The sequence below is a fragment of the Gymnoscopelus braueri genome (assembly GCF_963280865.1).
Source record: "Gymnoscopelus braueri genome assembly, chromosome: 23".
In the NCBI taxonomy this organism is placed as follows: Eukaryota; Metazoa; Chordata; class Actinopteri; order Myctophiformes; family Myctophidae; genus Gymnoscopelus; species Gymnoscopelus braueri.
The window spans coordinates 11,551,976-11,572,332 of NC_137625.1; the positions used below are offsets into that span (position 1 = coordinate 11,551,976).

A 20,357-nucleotide genomic window follows, 5' to 3' on the forward strand; every position below is an offset into this window, starting at 1 on the left:
ACAATTTGAGGACTTTTAAGATCTTTTTATCTAATACCTCAAAAACGAAAGAAAAGAAAAAAGACCATTACTGCATCAAAAGTGATCAACCCAAAAGAACAGATCCACAAACCCCATCATATTGTGCGCCTATTTCAGCAGCGCCGCAACCCAGTAATTCTGGATAAACATGGTAGGCCTATAACAATAACATGAATGGTACGAATGTAGCCTCTCACCTGCCTTTGAAAGCATTTTCTGTCATGACATTTGAGGTGAGGGTGGCAGGTCTCCAGTCATTCAGGCATGTTACCTTGGAGTGCTTGGGGACAGACATCTCGAAGCCAGTGGGGACCACAGCCTGGGAGAGAGAAAACCAGCTGGTCCACACATGCACTAAGGATACTGTCACTCACCAAGCAGTGATATTTATGCACCCCTACTGTTCCCAAGTTGGTTTCTTAGATTGTAGATCGGCTACTTTCGCACAGCTACAGTATTGGCATGTGGATACAGTGGAAATGGTGTTCGGATACAATAACATGCTGTGGAGCAACAAGTTGAGGTCAAGGATCAAGGCAGCTAGGCCTCAAGCAGGCCTCAGAGGGACTGAGGAGTTGTGAGTTGTGAGTTGTGAGTGACGTAGAAGGAGAAGAGACAACTGCAGCCTACACATCGGACGCCAGAGGTAGCCAGAGAGGAGAAGCTGGGAAAGTAAAGACCTGAGTCGACAGAGTTAAGCGAAGCACAGAGTTATGCTGATAAGTGTTGAGAATTAATAAACAGTATATGAGAGAGCTATTCTAGTGTGTTAAACATAATCTGAGCTATTTAATGACTAATGTGATATTATTGCGAACGCAGCGGAGGAGGCGCGCCTCCGCGCAAGTGGAGCTTACTATGAAACCGTGCTCGGCTTGTGTGTGTGTGTGTCTGTCCGTGTGTGTGCGTGCACTGCCTCAGCCCTGTGTGCAGCCAAGTAAATGTCCAATATAGACGTACCATACATCAAATGAAAGGTCTTTGAAAACTGAACACACCTGTCAAGGTTGCGTTTAAGCCCGCCCCTTCACCCGGAAGCCACGCCCCGGAGAAGGCTCCTAAAAACTCCCCATTGAAACCCCATGTTAAATGAAAAGTGCCCGAATCGCTCCGAAACTTTTTCTACCCCCCCTAAGTGGGGGTCTACGAACAAATACTTCGGGCTCGGATTTTGGCTCCGCCCCCCGGAAGTGGGTGAAACAGGCACTTCAAACACTTTGTTGAATTGTTCAAAAACATTCAAAGTATTTTTTTGGTGAATTTGTATTTTTCTAAGATGCTCCTTTTAACGCAGAATTTTTTTCTATTTTTTATATATTTTTTTATTGGTTACTTTTTTTTAGATGATTTCCTTTCGTTATTATTATTTTTTTTTGGCGTTCGCTTCCCGCGTTCGCGCGTCTTACTTGTTAGTATTATTGTGATCTGCTTTGATTGTTTGTGCTATAATGTGTATTGTCACTAGTTATAGATGCATGCATGTCTAGTAGAAGCGAAATGTGTGTTACTGCTGAAGTTAGAAGCACTGGTAGGATGTTCCTATTTCTAATAGTAAACAACAGATAACAGTCAGATCTGAATGTGTAACCATAGCTACGGTGTTAACTGTGTAAACTGAGTTTTGTTAGGGATTAATAGGGAAGCTATGATATGGTAAACAATGGTAACATTGTTAGAGAGAGTCACACTGCCTGAAGAGGCTGTGGAATTTCAAAACATGTAGTGTCTGACATAACCTAGCAGTAGCGAGATCAAAGTTAATTGTAACCTTTAACAATGACATCATGTGTAAGTTTGAAGCTTTGAATGTTCAAGGCCATAGTATTATTATGACTTTAAATCCAGTTCAAGGTGGTGGGTAGTTTGAGCATGATACCGGTGCAATGCCATGGGGTCTGCATCATAGTAACCTTTAACATTGTCAACTTAACATTTGACACACTGACTTAACCCAGTGACTTGGAGGTCAGGAGACTGGGGGGAGAAAGCTGTTTTGAGATGATGTAATGGTTAGTGAGGATGACTAAGAGGCAGGTGATAGGTAGAAGGAATAAGGTGGGTTGTACTATTGACAAGGTCATCAGGGGTAATAACAGTGCTGCACAACTGGGTGCGCGAGAGGATTCCAACCCCAAGGAGGGACGGGGCACTCCTGCCCCGAGGAGGATGAGACTTTACGAGGAAGCGTATACTGCCATACTTAGAATACTTGCAGATTCACATTTTGCTGGAGAACAGAGCTGTGATCTGATTTGCAGAACATTGGACAGATGAGGGCTATGTCTTCCTGAAAGGGGGTGTAACATTGGTGCATGATTTATTCGAGGATAACTTACTTTAGGATAGCCTTATCAAAGTCTCACGCCACAATAAAAGCAGAATCCTATATGCCATTCTCTTAGTGCTGTATCCATGTTGGCTCATATACAGTAGGTGAGTGTACACAGTACCGCAGAGGCGCAGACAGTTACTCCCTGTAGGGAGCCAGAATGGTCAGCAAAGAGGGCAAAGAACACGATTTAGTGCATCAAAGAAACTAGGATACCATGTAAACATTAAACCTAGCTTCTGTCTAAACAACATCTAAATAACATTCTTAGCATTTGTGGTCAATCATAACCAATCTAAATAACAAAACAAATGTGAGCAAAAAAGGGTGATAAGAAGGGATACAAAGAAAGGAGTGCTAGGGGTTGAGGTGGAGTCTGAAGAGTTGAAAATGGGTGAGTGAGTCTGACTGACTGCAATGGGTTGTTTACTCCACATCTTGGGAGCCAGGAGGGAGAAGAGTCTCCTAGTACACACGCACGCACACACGCATGCACGCACGCACGCACGCACGCACGCACGCACGCACGCAGCTTAATTTGTCTGAGTGTTTCTAATGTTGTACATCAATATAGAGCTGAGTGCAATGCCTGTAAGAGAGAGAGAAAGAGAGAGAGAGACAGAGACGCCTAGAGAGAGAGAGAGAGAGAGAGAGAGAGAGAGAGAGAGAGAGAGAGAGAGAGAGAGAGAGAGAGAGAGAGAGAGAGAGAGAGAGAGAGAGAGAGATGCATAGAGAGAGAGAGAGAGAGAGCCTTCCCACAATGAAGGAGGCTATAAATGTAATTTTACTACCGGTTGTCAGTGTGGCTAATGTAGGTCTATGATGTCATTACCCTGGGTACTCAGAGGTCAGTCTGAGTGATGTCATAGACTACATCAGTACTATGACGTCAGTACAGTACCTTTTATCATAGCAGTACCCATGATCAGAGTACTTGGAGTACTTGGAGACTTGACGTCACTCGTCAGTCATCTATGACTTACAGTGGTGGAAAAAGTACCAATACTGCAATGTAGAAATACTCTGTTACAAGTAAATGTCCGGAATTCAAAATTTACTTGAGTAAAAGTACAAAAGAACTGGCATCAAAATGTGCTTAAAGTACCAAAAGTAAAAGTACTCAGTCATTATGCCATAATGGCCCAAATGTATAGGGCTGAAGTGGATAATGTATGTTTTTGTAATAATAATCAAAATCTACAAAGTAACTATAGTAACTAAAGTTTTCAAATAACTGTAGTGGAGTAAAAGTATAATATTTGCCTCTGAGATGTAGTGAAGTAAAAGTAAAAGTACCTTTACTTATAGGTACACTTGAGTAAATGTAGTTTACTTTGTCTGTCAGACAGACAGACAGACAGACAGACATGAGGATGGACAGATGTTCCTGGATTTATATAGATAGATAGATAGATAGATAGATAGATAGATAGATAGATAGATAGATAGATAGATAGATAGATAGATAGATAGATAGATAGATAGATAGATAGATAGATAGATAGATAGATAGATAGATGTAGATGGCTGTAGACATTTTAGGCCTTAAATGTCAAAAGTTTAAGCATGTTCAAATCATGTATAGTTTACTTACTTCAGAGTCTAAGTAATGTAAAGTAGAACGTTTGAAAACTTGTGAAATGGGACATTCTGCATAACGAGGACTTTTACTTTTGGTACCTTTTAAGTACATTTTGATGCCAATACGTTTGTACAAAATGTGCTTTTGTAAATTTTGAATACAGGACTTTTACTTGTAACTTACAGAGTATTTCTACATTGCAGTATTGATACTTTTAGTACAAAATGTACAAAATGTGAGTACTTTTTCCACCACTGAAAAAATCTAATCAATCTAATCTTTACCATATACATTTACACGTTTTAGTCTGCTAGGACCCCACAGGAAACAAGTCATAGCGCTTTCTTGGGTTTAATCCATAGGTTTAATCCTCTTAGCAGAGTCAGACTTTGTATTGAACTGTACTTTCCTGTGCTTTTTTGTGTTGCAAACTGTTAATAAAGTATTCAATCAATCAATCAATCAATCAATCAATCAATCAATCAATCAATCAACCAACCAACCAACCAACCAACCAAGTCATCACCACGTTGTTACACTATGATATAGACAGGTGGCGCTAAACTGCGCCGGCTAGCATTGCTCTTCCACACAGGAACAGAGAACAAGAATACACTTCAACGGAAATGACCAGTGTTGCCATGTCGGCTTATTATAAGCGACTTTGGACTTTTTTTTCCTGCATAGTTGCTTGAAAATATTGGTGGTTGCGGTTTTTGGGGCTTGTTTCTAAAGACGTGTACTTGCTTATTTAGGCTCCCACATTTTTTTGTATTATTATTTAAACCAGTGGTCCTCAAATATTTTCATGAAAATGTTTTGTGTCACAGGTGAGCATTTGTGTTAGAATGTAAAAATAAAAAAAATGTATCCAAATATTCCACATTTTAGTTTTTGACAATGCGACACATTGTGAGCTTGTAGATCTGCTATTTTTCAAAAGGCTGTAGTTGTTTAAAGGTCTTTATTTATTTCACTAGATCTTTAAGACAACGTTTTCAGGTCACAAACAACAGTGTGTGTTAGTGAACTAACCTGTAAAGGCGGCTGCCTCGAAAAAGTTCAATACAAGATCTACTACAAGGATTAAGCCCAAGAAAGCACTGTGGCTTGTGTCATTTAAAGTGCTCATGACGTGGCCTGAGTTGTATCTTTTGGACTTGTTCTCCTAGACCTGGTTGCTTAATTCTCTCTCAAAACCTGGCAACACCGGAAATGACGTGTGTTTGGCTCTCCCCTGTTTTGAAAGCAAAGCAGCTGTGAATGTAATGTTAATCTAACTCTATGGATACAATGTGTCGGGTGCTTATGATCAAGTAGAATATGAATGTAACGTGTTAATCTAACTATCAATACAATGTATTGGGTGTTTATGATCAAGTAGAATGTGAATAACTATGGATACAATGTGTGGGGTGGTTGTGGCAGATGGATGTGTGTGTTGTGAGGGTTACATTGTAGCTTCTGTGCTCATGATCGCCCCCTAACATCTCGTGAAATGATGGATTCAGAAGTTTTCGAGGCCGCCTTTACAGGTTAGTTCATTAACAGCTTTTTGGAAAATAGCAGATCTGCTATTTTCAAAAAAAAATCTTGGAGAAAAAGTCCACAAAACATTTCCAGATGGGGGCTAGGGGACAAATACATAGTAATGTGGGGGTCCTTGACTATATTGGAGAAACACTGGCTTAAATAATAATTATATATTTTTTGGGGAAACAAGCCCAAATATGCAACTACTCTTAAGAAACAAGCCCCAAAATGCTCCCAGCTGGTCGATCGATCGATCAACAAGACTGTTGTCACCTATGCACACGTACTCAAGTTTGGAAACGCCTTGACCAGGTCATTTCAGGTCATTTAGCATAAATGGGATGAATATGTCAATGCCAGCCAATAAGCAACTGATGTTCTGTTTCAGGTGGGCCCTTGTCACTTCCATCCTTGCGCCTCTTGGTTCCTCCGTTGCAACTCATGACAGCATCCATGTGGCGGGCTGTAAAGCAGCAAGAGGTCGTGAACTATTGGAAAGTAGCAGAGTTTATCTCCTTGGTGACAGAGGTGATCCCGGAGCTGCTCATGCACAAGCACAGCACACAACTTAATCTGGGATTACGGGCCAGGGTGAGTAGCAATTAAGTGATACAATTTCATTTGGGTATATTATATGGTAAATGGTGTTATATGGGCTTTCTTCAAAGTCCTTCTCGATGTGCATTACATTCACCTAAGATTCACCCATTCACTCCCATATTCACACACCGAAGGTGGAGAAAACCTCTGCTTGAGTTAGGGTTCAGTGTCTTGCTCACAAGGACACTTTGACACGCAGCCAAGGAGGAGCTGGGCATCAAACCGCCCACCTTCTGATGTACCTTCTGAGCAACAGAACTGCCGCCCCATATCTTTAAGACAACAAACTACATGCACCTTACAGTGTGTATATCTTTAAAACTGGGGGGGGGGGGTTACGATTCTGTCCATATCGGGATGTAACTCGAACAGCGTTGAGTCGGCTGAAGCGGACTTCACAACAGTCGGCATGGCGACTCGCCTAACGGCTCGCTCTGTGGTGCTGGTGGAAATCCAGAGCTTTGCACTTGTGGACAATATTTTGATCTGCCATTATTTCTTTTCCAGTATATTCTTGAGCTGTGCCGTAGTGAGCAACTTGTGGATCCTGAATTCATCTTATCGCACCTTGACAAAGTTAAACCAGTGACACCCAAGCCTGTAGAAGTAAGTATGAAAATTCCAAGTGTAGCTTAACAGGTGTTACGTAATGAAACATGACTTCTATCAAGATGTATTTCTTCATGATGCTGCACATGCACCTGTGATGACCTACACAAGCATTAATGAACAGTTTTTGTAGTATCTGGCCTTAACTCCAGAGGATTCAGCAAGTGATCAGTAACACTTGACACGGAATGCATTCCATGTCTATAATTCTTTATAAACAACACAATACTTATAATGCATTAATTATGTACTTATAAAAGACTGTATTATTATAGTTATAATAACTCATAAATACTCATAATGCTTTATAACAATAATCATAATATATTCTAAAGTATTTTATAATTACTTATAAGGTCAACTATAAAGCATTGTAATCCGCTTATATCACTGTATAATTACAGTTATAAGCACTAGTAAGTACTCATAATGCAATCACAACCCATTATATTATTATTATTATTAGGTACTCAGTACTGTATGTGACCTGAGTTCTCACCTCTGTTTAACCTTGCTGCAGGAGAATGAAGTAGAAATGGATGGGATGGAGGCTCATTTTCTTGAACTTGTCCAAACTCTGCTTAAAGACTCTGAAGGGAGGGAACATTTTTTCATGGTGAGACATCACTTACTGTAACACGTCTAGCAGTCTAATGGTAGATGTGTTGGTATATTTTTAGGATGGCAGGAGCAGGTTTTTGGCCCTTTAAAATTCCATAAAAATTTAAAATGAATGAAAAACTCTGCACAAGCATTTATAAAAAAAAAAAAAAACCTGTGACCAACATGACATTTTTGCCTTGCTACATTTTCCTTACTATTCTCTCACAGGAGGTATTCCCTGTAGAATATGGATCACACTATGACACTGATTTGCAGACTCTGTTCTATGAGTTCCTTTGTCGACTGACTCAGTTCTTGCCAATTCCTGACCTCGAGCAGGTAAGTGAAGTCATGATAAATGTTAAAAAGACTTAAACCACATGAAACCTAGCTTCCCATACCAGGGGCGAACATTTGGGGAAAATATCAGATCTACAAGCTCACACTGCATTGCAATGTGGAGCATTGTGGGCTTGTAGATCAGCTATTTTTGGGCAAAGAGATGTGATGTGGGGCGGCCATAGCTGAGTGGTTAGGGAGCCCGCCTAGGGAGCCAGAGGCCCTGGTTGCCCCAGGTACGATTCCAGGCCACGCCAGCATATGTGTCGATGAAATGAAATTTGTCCCTGAGCAAGACTCTTAACCCCTAATTGCTCACAGGCCCTCATTGGAAACAAGCCCGCAAGGACTTTCATGAACGTCCTGTTAAAAGGAATTATCCTTATCCTTATGTAGAGGGGAAAGGAACAGGCCAAGTATAGAGCCCTGGGGGACCCCTGTCAGTTAAGTATATGGGTTTAAGTGCTTAAAGAGTGCTTCTCTGTACTCATGGCTATCAGGTTTAGGAGGGACTTGCAGACCTTGGTATCGTTGTATGCATTTCATTATTTTATCAAGTTATGAGTGAAATATATCCAAGGGTACATGCAGTAGATCTGTCCTTTTCTCAATCTCCCACAGACTGTATCCTGGCTTGGTAGTGCAACCTCAGTTCTGGAGGAATGCGTACTTACAGTCTCTGCACCTACAGATCTGAAGAATCTACTTAAACACCATAAACACTGTGGGCATTTAGAGCAACATGGTAAGTGAAGAATGTTTGCCATCACATTTTACTTAAGTGATGCTACAAGATGATCCTATCCTGCGTAGTTCCTTGAAAACCAGAACACACATTGTTCCATCATGTAACATGCATATTTAAGATTAATGACAATTTATTTTCTGTGATTCTTGTTTTTGTCAAGTTCCTCCCTCCTCCATGGGTGACTGCATCATTTCCACCCTGTCCGCCATTCACCCTAGTAGAGTGGCATTAGCTACAGATCAGCCCAGCTGTGACAACCAAATGGATACATTGCAATGCCTCAGTGACGATACCAACCCTGTGTCGTTTGTTGACGATGTAGCAGTGGAAATCATCACAGTGACGGATTATGCAGAGGTCGAACTAGGGACAAGTGCAGAAGATTCGGAGGTGGTGATTGAAGGGAACTGCTTTGAAGGAACAGTTATTGAGACAATTACTGAAGACATTATGGAAATGCTTCCTGGGCAGCCAATAGAAGTGCCTCAGGTAGAGAAAACTGAGGGAGCAGAGGTGACTGAAGCAGGAGAGGAAATGCCGCATTGTCAGAGTGGTCTGGCAGTCCTAATCCATCGAGAAGAAACTGTGGACGACCAGGTGTCTCCTCAGCACAAAACCAACCCTGGGCCTCTTGACTGCCCGGAATGTGAGAAAAGCTTCAAGTTTGCCTCCTCCCTGTTAGCACACAGAGTCATCCACTCTGGCGAACGCCCTTACCGCTGCAACGAATGCGATCGGTGTTTCTCTTTCCGGCAGTCCCTAGACAGACACAAACACACACACAAGAGCGGACGCTTGTATGACTGTGTAGTCTGCGGGGAGGCCTTCCAGTCCCTTTCAGCTCGATTAGAGCACAAACAGAAACATAAGAAAGATGGCACATATGTTTGCCTGCAGTGCGACAGAAGGTTTGGCTCAGAGTTGGCGCTAGCGAGACATCTCAAAAGTGACACAGACGGTCACTGCGCTGGATCCAACTCAAGTGGACTCATTGAGAGCCAAAAGACAGAGAAAGCCATACAAAGCAAAGAAAAGGTTGAAGAGGTTGCTGTTGCACTCCCTGAAATTGACAGCCTGGCCCCACAGATTGATTGTGAGAATTGTGATCATGATCCAAAGGAAGAGGGTAGTCAGGACAGTCAGTCCTCTCAGCCTGAGGATGAGATGGTTTCCCTGGTCAAAGTCCGCACCAGTGGCCGCAGACGGAAACCCACCATGAAGATTCAGGTGATAAATTTGCAGAAACGCATCGGGAAAGATTCAGCCGCTAAGAGAAGACGGACTGGCACAATGCTGGAGAAGCCACCCGCTTTGAAACCAGTGCCTTTCAACAGGTAATATTAATGATATCGTCGCTGTCAGGCAGAAAACCTTGTATCTCCACCATTTTAAAACTTTTTATGTTTTTCCATAAATGAATGCTCCACTTCATCATACAAGCGTGTCGCACAAAAGTAGTATATGCTCACAACACCTCACGATGCGTTGTGAGCTTGTAGATCAGCTATTTTCACTATTTTTAAATGTTTTTTAAATAACAATAAAAAGGAATGGTTTTGGACATACAAGGTTACCACCCGACAGTGACGATATGCTTTAATTGTATAACACAAACTTACTAATTAAAACCTTCAACATTGAATATATAAGGTTGATCTTCCTTGGTGTTCTGCTGAAATGTTTGAATTGCTTGAGAATCTCCGGTTATGAAGGTTTAAAGTATCAGGTAATTAACCCATTAAGTTTTTCAGAAAAACGTTTGTTGCTGTATCAGTAGTTCTCAAACTTTTTCACGTCATGCCGAAATTATATTTATTTGGTGGCCGATCCTCATTTCAAAATATTTTGTTCCAGGGACCCCCAGAAGGAAAGATTTGAGTTAAAAATGTTCGACTTTCACTTTCACTTAAAAAAATAAAAAAAATAATCAGATCTACAAGCTCATAGCCCGCCACGAAGTGACGCGCTAAGCTTGTATATCTGCTATTTTTTAATAGTCAATCAATTTGCTATAGCTAAAAAAAAAAAACACTTTTTTTCCTGGTTTTAATGGGTTAAGTAGCTTAACCCTTAAGTCATGAACCTATATGAAAACATGTTTTACAGTTTGAGGTTACTTCATTATTCTTATCATCATTACTTTTATTAATATCCTACTGTTCGCTTTTCTTTTTTACCAGTACCGAGCATTCCTATGGCTCACCGATGGTGTCGGCAAAGGACGGTGATGAAGGTGGGCCTGCAGTACATTTGTACAATACATTATGTCATACATAGTCGCTGTCCGGCTGTCTCTTTTTCATAAATGAATGCCCTATTTGATATACTTTGCAGTGTATACTATGTTAGTGATGGGCAAAAGTAGCTGAAATAGCCGTGAACTTGTGGACCTGCTGTTCTCCAAAGATTTTGACTTTTTTTAATCATCTTTTAAAATTTCTAACTATAATGACATGCCCACAATAGGGATGCCAGGTTGAAAGTGGTTAAGTCTGTCAGTGGGTTTTATGAATGTTTAACGAATGAACAGTATTAACAAGAGCTTGGGCATACAAGGCATCTGCCCGACAGTATATATTATGTTATAGCCTCTGTATGTTCCACTATTGCCTGATGTCGATTTCACAAATCATTGGTATTTCTTGTAATGTACCTACATGAAACATTAAACATATTGGTAAAACTCATGAATGAATAACATGAACATAAACTGGGATGCAGTAACCTGCGACTTAACCATGTTAACCCCAGCATACCTATTCTGTGCATGTCTTAAGAGGGGAGCATTCGACAAAAATAGCAGATCTACAAGCTTACAATGTGCCATGAGATCTTGTCGAGGGTAAAAGGAGGGGACCAAGTATAGACTGCTGGGGGACACCGGCCAATGACATATATAGGGTTTAAATGGTTAAAATGAATGTGTGCCACGGTCGTTAAGTTAAGTTGGGGGTAACAGTGGCTCCATCCCTAGTTCCTAACCCCTTACATCCGGCACACTTGCTCAGACCACACCCATCTGCGAATTGGGCCTTCATAGTGATCTCAACTACACAGTTGTCACACAGTTGATTTGTGACGGTTGTGTACGGTTGACAGTATCTGTCCATGGCATAGACACCATATAATAATATTAATAATTATCCAACAAACAGCTGCTACAGTTTATTCTAGTTGTTACGGTTACATGCATTTCATCAGCATTAATTAAGAACTTTGATTAAATTGTTGACTGTGACTTTGTTTTAGGTGGCTCAATATCCAGTAATGGATCTAGTGACCTTAATCATGTTCTCTCTCTGCTCTCACCTATCATCTGTTTCTAAATATACTCACTAGTGTGTTGTTGGTGTCTTTTAAGCTATTGAGTGGGCTGTTATGATAATTGTTTGTTAATCTAGTGCTATGCCTTCTTCATGGGCCATTATATAGCCAGCCAATGCAAGCATTTCCTTTTATCATAGCCGAGCATTTGATAGAAAGTGTTTGAGAATAGTGCTAAATATAGTCCACGTTTTTCTCCTAAGGGGCTGTTGGAGATGGATCTTCACCTGCCTTTTCCTGTCCTACGTGCTCCTTCTGTCATACGGATGAAGCTCATGTCCAGCAGCACATTGATGACATCCATTCTGGTGAAGGCAGGAACAACAAATCAGCCGCCCTGTTCCCTGTAGACCAGGAAGGTCGTTTTAGCTGTCCAGATTGTCAGAAGTGCTTCAAGTTCCAGTCGCTGCTGAAAGCCCATCAGCGTCTCCACACAGGGGAACAGCCGTATCTGTGCTCTCAGTGTGGACGGCGGTTCTCTTTCAAGCAGTCGCTGGAAAGGCATAAGCAAACGCACAAGGACGGACGTGAGTATGAGTGCCTCATCTGCGGTGAGTTATTCAAATCTTTGGCAGCACAGAGGGAACATAAAAGCACCCACATGGAGAATGGTGACTACATGTGCACGGACTGTGGTCGGGCCTTTACTTGGAAGTCTGCCCTGGTCAGACACCTGAAGACCCACGGGGATGAGGAGGAGAAGGCTGAACGTCCTTACAAATGCTCGCACTGTGACATGGCATTCGGCTGCGCTAGCTACCTCAACAGACACCTCCAAACGCACAAAGAGGAGCGGATGTATACCTGCAACTGTGGCAAGAGCTTTGCCTACCAGGCCGCCCTCAAAGCACACCAACGCATTCACCAGAAAGAACGACCGCATCAGTGCACGCAGTGTGGCAAAGGTTTCCTCTACAAGGGTGGCTTACTAAGCCACATGAAGATTCACTCTGAGGAAATGCCCTTCATGTGCTCCTTCTGCGGCAAGAGCTTCAAGAGAGAGCGAAACATGAAGAAACATGAGCGCTGTCACACCAGGGAAAACGTGTTCAGCTGCTCCCAGTGCGACAAGAGCTTTGTCTACAAGGCTACTCTAACTAGACATGAGTTGACGCACTCTGGCGAGAGGCCCTTCCTTTGCTCTGACTGCGGAAAAGGCTTCTTCTCCCATGCGGAGCTTCTGAAGCATGAGCGTTTTCATACGGGACACAAGCCATTCCAGTGCCAGCACTGTGGGAAGAAATTCACCCAGTCCTGCTACCTTACCATCCACCTGCGCTACCACACTGGGGCGCGCCCGTACTCCTGTAACGAGTGCGAGAAGAGCTTCCTCAGTGCCAATCGACTCAAGAGACACCAGCGAACACATACCGGAGAGAAGCCCTACCTGTGCGGGGAATGTGGTAAAGGATTCAAACAGTCATATCACCTCAAGATGCACCAGCGAACACATGCCCTAAAGTTGTAACTCGGTTGGCTGTTACAAGGTCAGCTACTTTAAGGGATGGATCCTAGATGTTAAGCCAGTTTGTGGGCAGTAGCTAACTAAAATAGATAACCATTAGCATTTTGTTATAGCGATGTAATAGCAGGGCAAGTCAGTTAGGACACAAACTATCTTCCCATGTAGTTGTGTTCTATGACATGTATAGTCGTTTTTAATAACTCCATATGAGAAAAGAATGTGTTATTGCATTATGCTTTATTTCAGATTTCAGATTTGATTAAAATTATAAAAAATACTGCAGCCATTGCCCCAACCAGTGAATCTGTAAACTGCAACTGTAAATTCTGAAATACTCAACAAAGTGCGCATGGATAGGCTTCTACAAATGATGAGTACAATTTAAATTTGTATACCACTGAAAGGAATTTCAGTGAAGATTGTGTTTTCTAATGGTTATGTTCATATTTTAATGAACCCAGGCGCTTCTTGTGTGCATCTTGATAACAGATAATTCTGACATTTGGTTTCTATGTCATAAGAATAAAGAACGTGATATCCTTAAAAGGAATATTTCACCATAAAGCAGACCAAATTATGCCTGTACTCTCACTATAGCTTGATAACCATGTATATTTAATTTGAATGATCTTCTGATAGGATATTAAATTAAATAATGACAATGAAAAGCCCCAAAGTATTACAGAGGAGTTCTATCGGGGTGAAAGAATTGTTATATAATAGAATGTTCAAACACAATAAAACAGCCATTAGCATTTTATTTTGTGAAGGTGAAGATTGTAATTGGACAAGTCAATGACAGTGACAGGGCTGCACAACAGAAATAGTTACACATCTAAAATATGTATTGCTGCAATTTAGACAGCATCTCTTTCTCTGTACTTAAGTTTGATAAAATGCTTACAATATACTGTGGGGAAAATGTCTTTGTCAATATAGTTACAATGTTGGGGTTAATTGTATAGCTCTACATACTGTGGACAAAATTAAGCTGTATGGTGAAATGTTCATCTTTATTTGTAAGTGGATTTATTCTGCTACCATTTATCTATTGAATGCCCCCAATGTATTGTTGCTGAATTTTCTTTACCAATTGTCATTAGCTTTGCAATTAAAGGAGACCACACAAATATTTAAATATGTGAGTTATATACCTTTCTAAACGCTTTAAGTAATTAAATAGAAAAGGAGATATAAATTCTATTTTTATTTATTGGTATGGGTACATTTCAGGACAGAAAACGTACAGGTTTGGAAGAGACATGTATATTATAACCTTACAACAAAGTTCTGTCCAGGTGCTTCTTGTGACAAAGGCATGTTGAACTGGAATAGCCAGTCATTAACAGTTGGCGTCAAATAATTTGATATATTTGTTTACGACATTGCCAAATGGGCTTGATCTGTAACGCCATGTTTAGGAACAGGTTACCGACTTTCTATTACCTTACATACATTGCCCTCTGACATCTTGTAAAAAGAGCCTCAATGTTTATGGTTTGAAAATAAGCAAGTCCGGAAATTACAACAGTATCATTATTTAATCCCTGAATCTACAGAAATAAGTACGTTTGGTGATTCATCCATGAGAAGTTACAGTAGACATCAGGGTTTATCCCCAGTAATGGGCGTTCCACTCAGATGTGTACATTGGCAAGTAGTTTCAGTAGTCGGGTAACAACAGTATATAAGAACAACGGTACAGTATGGAACACACAGTGAAAACAATGCGTAGATGCGACACTGCTATACAACGAATGGGTTTATTCATCCACTTTGACCAGACAGTCACCTAAACAGCAATGTGCAGAGTGATGGGGCAGTGGTCACTTCCCATGGCTTTGTTTCGGATCTTGTTGTCGCACAGGCCCGGGACCAGCGCAGAAGAGAGCACGAAGTAGTCGAGCCTCCAGCCCACGTTCTTGGAGCGGGAGTTCATCATGTAGGTCCAGAAGGTGTAAGCATTTGCCTGCTCAGGGTAGAGCTCACGGAAGCTGTCGGTGAAGCCGGCGGCGAGCAGCTGGCTGAAGCCCTCGCGCTCGTCCGGGGTGAAGCCGGCGTTCTTTTTGTTTCCTTTGGCGTTTTTCAGGTCGATTTCCTCGTGGGCCACATTCAGGTCGCCGCACAGCACCAGGGGTTTGACCTTGTCCAGCTCGCTCAGGTAAGCCTTGAAGGCCACATCCCAGGTCTTGCGGTAGTCTAGGCGCACCAGGCCTCGGCTGGCGTTTGGCACATAAGCTGTCACCAGGTAGAAGGTGGGGAACTCTGCGGTAATGACACGGCCCTCCTTGTCGTGCTCATCTTTGCCTGGTGGATGAGTAGACAATCATTCAGCAAGGACTTGCACACATGAAATTGAGACACAGTGACACCTGATCTGAGGCAAATGTCCAGATCTTACTCGTCATGATAGAAGACAGGAGACAGAAGTCCCATACCATGGTAAGTTTAGGCTAGGTAGATGAGTTTAATTAAGGCTAGGATAAGAAGAAAGTCTGCACACTGTTCTCAAGCTCCAAAAAAACTAACTTTTTATTTATGCAACGTTTCGACCTTCTAGGTCTACATCAGGCAAATATTCAATATTTATAGGTCGAAAAGTTGCATAAATAAAAAGTAAGTTTTTTTTTTAGAGCTTGGTGCAGACTTTCTTCTTCTTATCCTTGATTCTTCCCTTGATGTCCAGCACCTGGCCTAAATGCAGGCGTGGGATGTGCACACAATTTTCTCTTTAATTAAGGCTAGGCATTGTTAAGGTAGCTCAGATCTCCCGACGAGTCGCATCACATCGTCTTGTAAGCTTATAGGTCTGCTATTTACGCTACTGTTGGGGGAGTTTGCCTATAATCACATGCCCAAAATAGGGACACCAGGTTTGAAATTGGTTAATGAATGTATGGTTGCTAGGCAAGAAAACATGTCTACAGTATAACGTGTCACATGTTACATGAATGGTGTGGATTGAGATGCACTAAGCCCCAATCTAATATCAAAATCTAATGTCAAAATATACATAAATGTACTGAATATGCAATTAAATGCGAACGTTAAAGGGTGGCAATTGCCATGACCTGGGAACCCAAATGATGCCCCTGATGTTTAAGTTTAAAGATGGGTTTGCTGTGGTTAGGGCACGGATCAGGAGAGGGCTTTCCAGTGGAGGGCTTTCCAGTGGAACCATCTAAGGTGGCTGTCTAGTGATGACCGTCTTACTGGTTAACCCTTTCAGACTGAGAACGCATCTGTGTCATTTTTAGATTTCTTTGGCTATTCAAAAATTGCAGATCTACAAGCTCATAGCGCGGCACTCGGTGCCGTGCTATGAGCTTGTAGATCTGCTATTTTTGAATAGCTCCAATAAATCTAAAAATGACACAGATGCGTCCCCGGATTGAATGGGTTAAAGGACTGTCTGGTGTCCACGACTCACCGATGCCATAGGTTACATTGACGGGTTCAGTTTTGCAGAGCATGGCCACCCCACTGTAACCCTCCTTCTCCTCAGAGCCAGCCCAGTACTTATGGGGATACTCCTCCATGGAGGTAATGTCAGCAGGAAGGGCCTTCTCAGCACACTTGGTCTCCTGCAGGCACAGCACATCTGGAGCCTCCTCCCGCACCCACTGGAAGATAAAAACAGACACACTGATGCATGACTAAACTGATTTATGTATACAAAAAAATATATATATATATATTCACAATTTTCCAAACAATTGCAATATCTTTAAAAAAAAATCTATAATAGCAGACGTACAATTAAGCTTGCAGCGCGCCACAAAGTGACACGCTGTGAAATTGTAGATCTGCTATTTTTGAATAGCCTACATATAAACGGATAAAGTGGTTAAAAATGATTGTGATGCCATGTTAACTACTTTTTCTGGGGACCCCCTAGAACACCTCCAAGGACCCTCGACTTTGAGAACCAATGATATAAATGATGACCTCCCAGATTCTCCACTTCACATCAAACTCACATCCAGACCCTTCTTTTTCACCCATGCCCTCAGCCCATCCACGTTCCAGGAGGTGATCTTCATGTTGGCAGCACGTCCATCTTTGCTGGTCATTTTATCCGGGGGATCTTCATACAATATTGGAGCCTCTGGCTCCTTCGACTTCTTCCCTTTCTTTGCTGCGGCTGCGAGGTGAAGAACAGTGACATTCATGCCATGGACAGGAAACCAGCAAAGTGTATGTAACTGTTGCGTGACAATCCTACAAATGTAATATTTTGCAGCCACTTATTCACTTATGTTGTCTTAAGAGTGCATAATTCAATATTACCAGAGCCATTTTCCTGATCTCCATCTACAGCCTCCTCTTCTTTCGCCTCATCTTTCTTTCCTCTTTTACTCATACTTGAATGCACTCTTGCACCACGCACACTTTGCAGACACGCAACACGCACAGCTACACACAACAGCCGCTCCGCTGCAAGAGAAGAGGGAGGGTCAGAGGTCAACAATTTATAACTACCGTAATAGTACCACAATGTGCACATGCCATCTAGTGCAGTGGTTAAAGTTTGAGAACCACTGATCTAGTGCCTCAATGTGCAAATGCAATATGCATTATATTATCTAAATAGTGCCACAAAGTGCACAATATGCATATATTATCTAAATAGTGCCACAAAGTGCACAATATATATGTATTTAAATAGTGGCACAATGTGCATATGCAATATGAATGTATTCAAAATTCAATATGTGGTGGAAGAAGTACTACAATTTTTTACTTGAGTAAAAGTATCAATACCACAATATAGAAATACTCTGTTACAAGCAAAAGTTCTGTATTCATATTTTACTTGAGTAAAAGTACAGAAGTATTGGCATCAAATTGTACTTAAAAATACCAAAAGTAAAAGTACTCATTATGCAGAAAGTCTAATTTCAGTCTTCAAAATGTATACAAATATTTTGAAAATAGCAGATCTACAAGCTCACAACGTAGGTGAGCTTGTAGATCGGCTATTTTCAAATAGCTGAAGTACAAAATAGGGCTTAGTTGGTTAATGTATGTTTTGTCTTAAAGGAGGAGTTCACCCAAAAAATTACTTATTTTCTATCAATTGCACACCATGGATTCTTTTTCGTTTTTGTCGCATTCCTAAGCTAATAATTTGATTCCCATCTCCTACCGGCTAATGTATCCGGTAGGAGACACAAAGTAGATTATTTGTGTCTCCTACCGGAAATACACACGGTCATCAAATTATTGTCTTAGGAATGCCACAAAAACAAAAATAAATCCATGAAATCAAGGCTTCATGGGGTGTGTAATTGATAGAAAATAAGTAATTTTTTGGGTGAACTCCTCCTTTAATAATCAAAATCTGCAAAGTAACTAGTAACTAAAGCTATCAAATAATTGTAGTGGAGTAAAAAGTACAATATTTGCCTCTGAGATGTAGTGGAGTAGAAGTATAAAGTCTCAAAAAGTGGAACCTAAAAATTGTACTTAAGTACAGTCATTGAGTAAATGTACTTAGTTACTTTCCACCATTGACAATATACATATATTATCAAATTCTAATAGTGCCACAATGTGCATAAGTATGCAATATATATGCATTATGTATGTCTTATCTAATAGTAATAGTGCTAGCTGTAGAATACAACTCTCGTAGACGTATTTATGATTCTGACGTTTTCAATCTACGAGAGTTGTAGGGTTCACCCCCCATGGACAATTGGACACAGGGACTTTCAGCACTATACTCCGTAGACACTCCAAAAATAAAGGTGCTTACCCACACGCCCCAAATATTAACTCTCGCTACGGGGTATTAGTTTAATGTAATAATCCATATATTTCAATAAAGAATTGTTTTAATGCCGTCTGTGGCCGATTCTGTCGATTCTGACGCGCCCATCTGGTGAAACCCGGAATTACACTCAATGTAAACAGGAAGTAAACGAGGGTGAAGAAATGGCGTTCGGACACAGACGGCATTAAAACACTTCTTTATTGAAAGATATGAATTATTACATTAAACTACTGCCCCGTAGCGAGAGTTAACATTTGGGGCTTGGGGTTAAGCACATTTATTTTCAATTTGTACATGGTTGGAGTGTCTACGGGGTATAGTGCTGAAAGTCCCTGTGTCCATGGGGGGTGAACCCTACAACTCTCGTAGATTGAAAACGTCAGAATCATAAATACGTCTACGAGAGTTGTATTCTACAGCTAGTAATAGTGCCATAGTGTGCATATGCAACACATGCACCTGCATATAAAGATGCATACATGCAGAAATGCATATAAAATAAATAAATAATATAAATGTATATAATGATGCATACATGCAGAAATGCATATAAAATAAATAGTTAAATATAAATTTATTTAATGATGCATGCATGCAGAAATGCATATAAAATAAATAATAGATAAATAGTATAAATGCATATAAGTATGCACACATGCAGAAATGCATATAACATAAATAAGAGATAAATAATATAAATGCATATAAAGATGCACACATGCAGAAATGCATATCAAATAAATAATATAAATGCATATAAAATAAATAATAAATAATAATGCATGTAAAATAAATAATAGATAAATAATGTAAATGCATATAATGATGCATACATGCAGAAATGCATCTAAAGTAAATCATAGATACATAATATAAATGCGTATAATGATGCATACATGCAGAAATGCATCTAAAATAAATCATAGATAAATAATATAAATGCATATAATGATGCAGAAATGCAATGTGAGAGGATGTATTGTTGTACTTTGTTACAATGAATGAATGGGCCCACAGAGTGGCAGCAGGCTAAGCTACAGCTAGTCTGACTGTGACAAAGAGATCTGCTGGCTAACGTTACATTATTTGTATGTTGTTTGTTTGGTTTTATCATAAAAATTCAACTGCGATTAAATTAAAAAAAAGTGTCGTTAAAGGGTGGTGTCTAATATTTCATAAAAAAATCTTACTTTTACGTTCTTCCTCAATCGGATGTAAAGAAAACTATGCAAATGTTCTGCGATGCGCTCCAGCCACACTATCCTCGCGTCACACAAAGCAGTGTTGCCACGTTTCGCGAGACATATAAGCCACATGAAAACAAGCCCAAAAGAAGCAACTAGGCGACGGAATTACTCTGGCGACGGCTATTTGAAAATAGCAGATCTACAAGCTTGTAGATTGTGTGAGCTTGAGATATGCTAT

General features: G+C 40.8%; 2 protein-coding genes across 3 annotated transcripts; one reads left to right on the forward strand and one right to left on the reverse strand.

Moving 5' to 3' along the window:
* The first annotated feature begins 546 nt into the window (after positions 1-546).
* LOC308080101 (uncharacterized protein) lies at positions 547-14,850 on the forward strand. Of its 2 annotated transcripts, none has more exons than XM_080421846.1 (9): positions 547-612; positions 5,854-6,056; positions 6,573-6,671; positions 7,195-7,290; positions 7,506-7,616; positions 8,238-8,361; positions 8,525-9,698; positions 10,545-10,597; positions 11,892-14,850. In XM_080421846.1, exons 2-9 carry the CDS (start codon positions 5,907-5,909, stop codon positions 13,154-13,156), a joined length of 3,072 nt encoding a protein of 1,023 aa, XP_080277972.1. In that variant the 5' UTR covers positions 547-612; positions 5,854-5,906; the 3' UTR covers positions 13,157-14,850. The 2 variants fall into 2 exon arrangements, with proteins under 2 accessions (XP_080277972.1, XP_080277971.1); XM_080421845.1 differs by lacking the exon at positions 547-612 and adding an exon at positions 5,175-5,467.
* Positions 14,346-20,220, reverse strand: apex1 (APEX nuclease (multifunctional DNA repair enzyme) 1). Its single transcript, XM_080421847.1, has 5 exons — positions 20,123-20,220; positions 17,444-17,590; positions 17,134-17,297; positions 16,584-16,776; positions 14,346-15,460 (listed from the first exon to the last, which is right to left on the reverse strand). The coding sequence occupies exons 2-5, from the start codon at positions 17,514-17,516 to the stop codon at positions 14,946-14,948; spliced, it is 945 nt and encodes a 314-aa protein (XP_080277973.1). The 5' UTR covers positions 17,517-17,590; positions 20,123-20,220; the 3' UTR covers positions 14,346-14,945.
* Positions 20,221-20,357: the final 137 nt, after the last annotated feature.

What these genes read in the sequence shown, in the direction of transcription:
- apex1 (XM_080421847.1), bottom strand. Translation starts at nt 17,516, where the DNA reads ATGAGTAAAAGAGGAAAGAAAGATGAGGCGAAAGAAGAGGAGGCTGTA. An exon ending in TGAAAAAGAAGGGTCTGGAT is followed by an intron (nt 16,777 to 17,133) that starts GTGAGTTTGATG and finishes TTTATCTTCCAG; the next exon opens with TGGGTGCGGGAGGAGGCTCC. An exon ending in CAATGTAACCTATGGCATCG is followed by an intron (nt 15,461 to 16,583) that starts GTGAGTCGTGGA and finishes CTCATCCACCAG; the next exon opens with GCAAAGATGAGCACGACAAG.
- LOC308080101 (XM_080421845.1), top strand. Translation starts at nt 5,431, where the DNA reads ATGATGGATTCAGAAGTTTTCGAGGCCGCCTTTACAG. An exon ending in TTTCGAGGCCGCCTTTACAG is followed by an intron (nt 5,468 to 5,853) that starts GTTAGTTCATTA and finishes GTTCTGTTTCAG; the next exon opens with GTGGGCCCTTGTCACTTCCA. An exon ending in GGCAAAGGACGGTGATGAAG is followed by an intron (nt 10,598 to 11,891) that starts GTGGGCCTGCAG and finishes TTTTCTCCTAAG; the next exon opens with GGGCTGTTGGAGATGGATCT.